The 7,351-nt window shown below is 43.3% G+C and overlaps 2 protein-coding genes across 2 annotated transcripts in view; one reads left to right on the forward strand and one right to left on the reverse strand.

The window, feature by feature from the left end:
* Nucleotides 1-7,351, forward strand: part of UHRF1BP1 (UHRF1 binding protein 1) — a gene marked incomplete at its 5' end in the record, with an annotated part of 67,421 nt that overhangs the window by 40,749 nt on the left and 19,321 nt on the right. Inside the window, 2 exons of the mRNA XM_008058502.2 lie at nt 6,324-6,410; nt 6,914-7,084. Of these exons, the coding sequence (XP_008056693.2) occupies nt 6,324-6,410; nt 6,914-7,084 (258 nt within the window). The remainder of the gene's footprint in view (nt 1-6,323; nt 6,411-6,913; nt 7,085-7,351) is intronic.
* TAF11 (TATA-box binding protein associated factor 11) overlaps nt 1,699-7,351 on the reverse strand; it is a 40,000-nt gene continuing 34,347 nt past the window's right edge. Inside the window, exons 5-6 of the transcript XR_002481979.1 lie at nt 4,871-4,878; nt 1,699-1,732 (exon numbers count right to left, since the gene is read on the reverse strand). The gene's annotated coding sequence lies outside the window, so the exon portion shown is untranslated. The remainder of the gene's footprint in view (nt 1,733-4,870; nt 4,879-7,351) is intronic.

Raw genomic sequence — 7,351 nt, forward strand, 5'->3', positions numbered from 1 at the left:
ACCAGCCTGGGCAACTTGGCGAGACCTCATCTCTACAATAAATCAAAAAATTAGCTGGACCTGGTGGCGCATGCCTATAGTTTCAGCTACTTGGAAGGCTGAGGCGGAAGAATCACCTGAGCCCAGCAGGTCGAGGCTGCGGTGGCCCAGAGTGTGCCACTGCCCTCCAGCCTGTGTGACAGAGTGAGACTCCTACTCAAAAAAAAAAAAAAAAAGAGTACATCATTGGGAGTTCCATCCTATTGCTTGATGAGGCATGCAGTGTACTGTTCTCTTCAAGTGCCAGAGTCCTGTAATTCACACAAAGATATGAATGATTGTAGCTTCACTGTTTATTTATTTATTAATTTATATTTTATGTTATTTTTTTGAGTTGGAGTCTCACTCTGTTGCCCAGGCTGGAGTGCAGCAGCATGCTCACTGTTACCCCAGCGTCGACCTGCTGGGCTCCAGCAATCCTTCCACCTCAGCCTTCCAAGTAACCAGAACTATAGGCATGTGCCACCACGCCCAGCTAAGTTTTTGATTTACTGTAGAGATGGGGTCTTGCCAAGTTGCCCAGGCTCATCTTGAACCTCTGGGCTCAGGCAGTCCTCTTGCCCTCTGCCTCCCAAAGTGCTGGGATTATTAGGTGTGCTCCACTGCACCTGGCCAATTTAACTTTTTTTTTTTGAGTTGGAGTCTCACTCTGTCGCCCAGGCTGGAGTGCAGTGGCCGCTCCCGGCCACCGCAGCCTCGACCTGCTGGGCTCCGGCGATCCTTCCGCCTCAGCCTTCCAAGTAGCCGGAATTACAGGCATGTGCTACCACGCCCGGCTGATTTTTTGATTTATTGTAGAGATGAGGTCTCGCTGCCCAGGCGGGTCTCGAACCCGTGGGCTCAGGCAATCCACTCACCTCAGCCTCCCAAAGGCGCGGGATTACAGGCTGAGCCACCGAACCCGGCTCAATTTAACTTTTAAAAAACTTTTTAATGTAGCTACTAGAAAATTTAAAATCACTTACGGAGCTCCATTACATTTCTTTTTTTGTTTCTTTGCTTTTTTTTTTTTTTTGCAAAATGGTCTTACTGTGTTGACCAGCTGGTCTTGAAGTATGCTCAAGAAATCCTCCCATTTCAACCTCCTGACTAACTGATACTACAGGTATCTGCCACCAAGCCCACCTCACGTTATATTTCTATTAGATGCCATTGCTCTAGAACTCTCTGTCCAATATAGTAGCCACATGTGACTATTTAAGTTAAATTGAAAATTAATTAAAATTAAATAAAAAATAGTTATTTATTTGAACTAGCTACAATTCAAGTACTTAATATAGTCTGTAAGCCATAGAATATGTCTGACATCACATAAATTTCTTTCAGACAGTGCTGCTCTAGAGACTACTTGAAGACTACTGCTTTTTAAATTAGGGCATAGGATAGCCTGGATGTTGGGGCTGCTCACTAACATGCTCACCTGTCCCTTGGTATTGAAATGATTGGATGGGTTATTTCACCATCTGCTGAATGGATCACTGGGAACAGCTTGGCTTGAGATGGGATAGCACTATCTTTTAAAATCAAGCTGGAACAGCTCACACTGCAGGCTTTGGAGAGGACGTTGATGTTTGGTGTGGGAAAGAGTATCAACTGCCTCTTTTCAATGATTTATCTTGGGATAAAGCCTGTGAACCAAAACTTCGCTTATTTATCTTTCTTAAGGCCAGAGTATCCTCTTCCCACCAGATCACTAAGAATTTTAATTAGCCATTTATCGACACTATTTACCATTTGTGTCTCATATTGATTATGTGCTTACAATCAGATATGTTGGTAATAATTAATTATATTCAGTTTCAATTCCAGACCCTATTGAAATATGCTCATTCCATGTAGTTTGTCATTGTTTTAGCTCCAAATAACTCTAATGAAGGAGGTGTGGTTGTGGAATCCTTTTCCTCTAGTAGCCCAGGTCATATATTTTTAACTGAGATGATATTGTCTCCCAACAGGTGAATGTTGGTTCTTTTCTTTTAAGCTTTATTGAGATATAATGTACATACTATACAGTTCACCTGTTTAGAATATACAGCTCAGTGTTTTTTAGTATATTCATAAGGTTGTATAATCATTACCATAATTTAATTTTAGAACATTTTTGTCCCCCTAAAAGAAACCCTGCATTCATTGGTTGTCATTCCCCATTTCTAAGCCCTAAGCAACTACTAATCTACTTTTTATCTTGATATTTGCCTATTCTGGGCCAGGTAGCTCATGCATGTATTTCCTGCACTTTGGGAGGGCAAGGTGGGAGGATCACTTGAGGCTAAGACCAATCTAGGCAATATAGTAAGACCTTGTCTCTATTTTTTAAAAAAAGTCAAGATAATTGCCTATTCTAGAAACTGAAAATTGGTTTCAAGGGTGGGTATCTTAGATATAACAATAGTTTATGGTCCTCCAAAGCTTAACCCTACCTGACAAAGTATTTAATTCTTTAGTATTTAGTATTTAATTTATCTCATTGGACTTTCTTGGGTATCACATGAACAACATTGACATTGGATTCATGAAAGATACACAAAATATATGGAAGATCAGTGTTACAAATTATGGCAAATAGATGCCTGTGATTAATGAACTTTCAGTTAATTGCTCCATCTCAAAGTTTTATGATGAGAGAGATGGCTTGCAAGTGTCTGTTGGCTGCCACTGGCTGCTGTGGTAGTGTTATTTATGTTTGATCCTTAGTATTTTTGGGATTTGAACTTTGAGAAATAAATGAAAGTAGTTTGACAAAAGTTATTAAATTTATCATTAATTTAGTCAAGACTGAAAAGAGAAAATGTTGACAAATCTGAATGAATATTTATTTATTTATTTATTTATTTATTTTTTGAGTTGGAGTCTCATTCTGTCACCCAGACTGGAGTGCAATGGCTGCTCCCTGCTACCGCAGCCTCAACCTGCTGGGCTCCAGCGATCCTTCCGCCTCAGCCTTCCAAGTAGCTGGAACTACAGGCATGCGCTACCATGCCCGGCTAATTTTTGATTTATTGTAGAAATGAGGTCTCGTCAAGTTGCCCAGGCAGGTCTCGAACCCGCGGGCTCAGGCGTCCACTCACCTCGGCCTCCCAAAGTGCTGGGATTACAGGCTGAGCCATCGAGCCCGGCCCTGAATGAATATTTAGCAGTTGGTATAAAAGTTATTTTCTTATAGCAAGCGAAAGTTAAAAGTTAAGTTCACTAAAAATTTTTTAAAGAAATTAACTTAAGACCAGGCATGGTGGCTCAAGCCTGTAATTCCAGCACTTTGGGAGGCCAAGGTGAGGGGATTGCCTGAGCCCACGGGTTCAAGAACAGCCTGAGCAACTTTGCAAGACCTCATCTCTACAATTAGATGCCATTGCTCTAGAACTCTAATCAAAAAATTAGCACGAGCTGGGCTCGGTGGCTCAGCCAGTAATCCTGCGCCTTTGGGAAGCTGAGGTGAGTGGATTGTGTGAGCCTGCGGGTTTGAGACCCGCCTGGGCAACTTGGCGAGACCTCATCTCTACAATAAATAAAAATGAGCCGGGCATGGTAGCGCGCGCCTGTAGTTCCAGCTACTTGGAAGGAAGGCTGAGGCAGAAGGATCGCTGGAGCCCAGTAGGTCGAGGCTGCGGTGGCCGGAAGCGGCCACTGCACTCCAGTCTGGGTGACAGAGTGAGACTCCAACTCAAAAAAAGAAAAAAGTCCAAAAAGGCTATATGAGGGGGTGATTATGGGGAAAAAAAAAAAAAAAAGACCAGGCTCGGTGGCTCAGCCTGTAATCCCAGCACTTTGGGAGGCCGAGGTGAGTGGATTGCCTGAGCCCGTAGGTTTGAGACCCTCCCGGGCAACTTGGTGAGACCTCATCTCTACAATAAATCAAAAATTAGCTGGGCGTGGTAGCGCGCGCCTATAGTTCCAGCTACTTGGAAGGCTGAGGCCGAAGGATTGCTGGAGCCCAGCAGCTCAAGGCTGCGGTGGCCGAGAGCGTGCCACTGCACTCCATTCTGGGCAACGGAGTGACATTTGCAACTCAAACAAACAAACAAACAAACAAAAAAGTTGAGACACAAAAACTTTTGTGTAGGTATATTTGAGGGGTTTTGAAAGAAACTGGAATTATTTTTTGGAGGGTGGGCCGGGCCCCCTGTAGTATAGGCTTTCCCCACTAGGTAAGTATCAGCTAATGTTGTGAGAGGCTGCATTTGGCCTCAGTGAATTTTTTTTGGAGATTTTTTCAATGCATATGCCCATTTGATGATGGGTGATTTACGAGCATACCTGCTCACATTGCACTGAGTGTTCAGCAGTTTTTGGCCAAAAACAGCATGACTCCTATGCCCCACCCTCCCTATTCACCTGATCTTGTCCCGAGTAACTTTTTGTTTTCCCGGATGAAAAAAGTCCTCAAAGGAAAACTGTTTGCTGATGTGGAAGAGGTGAAACATAAAACAGCAGAAGCACTAAAAGGCATCAAAATTGATAAGTTCAAAAATGATTTGTAGCCGGACTCAGTGGCTCAGCCTGTAACCCCGCGCCTTTGGGAGGCTGAGGTGAGTGGATTGCCTGAGCCCGCGGGTTCGAGACCCGCCTGGGCAGCGAGACCTCATCTCTACAATAAATAAAAAAATCAGCCGGGCGTGGTAACGCGCGCCTGTAATTCCGGCTACTCGGAAGGCTGAGGTGGAAGGATCGCCGGAGCCCAGCAGGTGAGGCTGTGGTGGCCGGGAGTGGCCACTGCATTCCAGTCTGGGCAATCGAGTGAGACTTCAACTCAAAACAAAACAAAACAGAAAAAAAAAACCAAAAATGATTTGAGCCATGGAAAAAGCATCTCAATAGGTGTGTTGTATCAAACAGAGAGTACTTTGAAGGTCACTGAAGTTTAAACGTGTAAGAATAAATTTACAATTTTTTATAAATAAATTTTGGGTTTTTTTTTTGTCCCTCTCCTTGTATCTTTTGGTGGGAGGGTGATTAGTTCCAGAACTTGGGATGGCAAAATCTAGATTAAAGGGAAATGATTCTACTGGTTGAAGGTAGACCAGCTTACACTAAAGAATTCCATGATATTTCCCTTCACTCAATTCTGTGGTGTTTTCCCTCATATTTATTGAGCATGTACTACTTATAAGGCTCTATGCTAGTTACACTAGTAGGGTGGAAGTGCAGAATAAGATGAGTCAGATAATATACATATTTAGAAGAAATAGTGCCTATTTATACTTAGTCTAGTTGGAGAGATAAGCTAGAAACATGGAAATTTCATAATACATAATGTTCATAATTAAACATAATACAGTATTTGACTTACTGCTAAAAATTCCAATTTACCTGCAGTATTCTACATGTTTATTTTTTGTGTTGGAGTCTCACTCTGTCTCCCAGGCTGGAGTGCAGTGGCATGCTCAAGCCACCACAGTCTCGACCTGCTGGGCTCAGGCAGTCAGGCCTCAGCCTTCTAAGTATTTGGAACTATAGGCTCATGCTACCATGCCCAGCTACTTTTTTGATTTATTGTAGAACGAGGTCTTGCCAAGTTGCCCAGGCTGGTCTGGAACCCCTGGGCTCAGGCAATCCTTTTGCCTCAGTCTCCCAAACTGCTGGGATGACAGGCTTGAGCTACCATGCCCGGTCATCTACATGTTTGTTCTATAATGTCCCTGTTTATGCAGTGTTTTTTTAGTATTCCATGGTACTTTGTATGTACAGTATTTAATGACTGTCTAATATCACAGCTTTAGCTCTGAGGCCAAGATATGAGAGGAAATAATGTGGGTTCTTGTTTTGGAGGAATCTGGCTTATGTTCTTCATGTGTTGTATTGAGAGACAGCAATACTAGTATTGTTAGGGTTGGGGGAACTAGTCAGTCAAGGTTGTAGAGTATGTCTATGGAAAACCTAGGACTGGAATTACTGAATCCTGGGTTTTATATTTTGTTTTGCCTTTCTGGAAATCTGGCAGCCATTTACAGAGACAATGGAGTATACTTTCTTTTGGCTCTTTTAGAGCAAGTCCATTGGCTATTGAACAGTGTCAACAAAGTTATGGAATTCAGGACTGATTACCTCCCTGGGTAATTTGATTTGTTTTCTTTCTAAGCACACTGACTGGGATCAGGACTTGGGAATGCACCCAAGGAAGGCCTCAGCCTTGCAAATTACTTGACCTGACATCATGACCTTTCAACTGCACTGTGTTATCAGTTGGACTTTGGAGCTGGTCCTCAAGAGGACTTTTAAGTGCTTCAGGTCGTGTTTCGGCTTCTTTGTTTCTTCCACTGCTCTTCACTTGTATTTTTCTTTTATAGGTGTCTCTGCAAACAGACTCATGGGTGGTGCCATGCAGCTTACCTTCCGCAAGATGTCATTTGACTATTATCCCTTCCACTGGGCAGGTTAGGAGAATTCTGAATGGGGTTAGTTCTAGCATAGCCCGAAAGAGGGAGGGCAGATTCCTGGGTTCATCCCTGACTGCTTAGAAGGAAGGTGCCAGGGATCACAGCACGTACTCAGAGTGATGTTGGAAATACCTTCAAGAGGACATCTTCTGGAAATTTGCGTAGTCCACTGTTGATGATTCTTTGTCAGTAATGAGAGGAGGTGGGTAGGGGAAGTAGTACCTAAGATGCTGCTTTTGGTTCCTGGCCCCTCACTTCCACTTGATTTAGAGCCTCTCCAGTAGTCCCTAGTCAATGATGGCAGCAGCCAGGGCTGGCCTTTAGGTAGCTTTTGGGGAAAATCACATAGAGTCCAGAAGAACTGGGAACTCTTATTGGATAATGTTTCTTCATTCCAGAGAATTCTGGAATTCTGAACTGTGCTGTACTGATAGCAAGGAAAAACTGGAACATTGGATCATAATCTTGATCTAAAATCTTTTTGCTTCTTTGTTGCACAGGTGATAGCTGCAAACATTGGGTACGGCACTGTGAGGCTATGGAGACTAGAGGCCAATGGGCCCAGAAACTGGTGATGGAATTTCAGAGTAAAATGGAGAAGTGGCATGAAGAGACAGGCCTGAAACCACCCTGGCACCTGGGGGTAGACTCTCACTTTCGGAGGAAAGCAGGTGGGTGGGGAACTGAAGGACTTCAGTTGCTTAGCCTCTTTTTTTTTTTTTTTGAGTTGGAGTCTCACTCCGTCGCCCAGACTGGGAGTGCAGTGGACATTTTAAAATTACGTTTTACTGTACACCATTTTGGCAATCTTTCCCACCTTTTGGCAAATCAAAAGAAAACCTCATAATATGTAAGAATAGGACAACCCATAATAATAATCACTAAGAATCTTTCAGGACCTATGCGGAGGCTCATTCCTATGATCCCAGGACTCTGGG

The sequence above is a fragment of the Carlito syrichta genome, unplaced genomic scaffold (genome assembly GCF_000164805.1).
Source record: "Carlito syrichta isolate Samal-C Ts95f unplaced genomic scaffold, Tarsius_syrichta-2.0.1 Scaffold303364, whole genome shotgun sequence".
Taxonomy (NCBI): domain Eukaryota; kingdom Metazoa; phylum Chordata; class Mammalia; order Primates; family Tarsiidae; genus Carlito; species Carlito syrichta.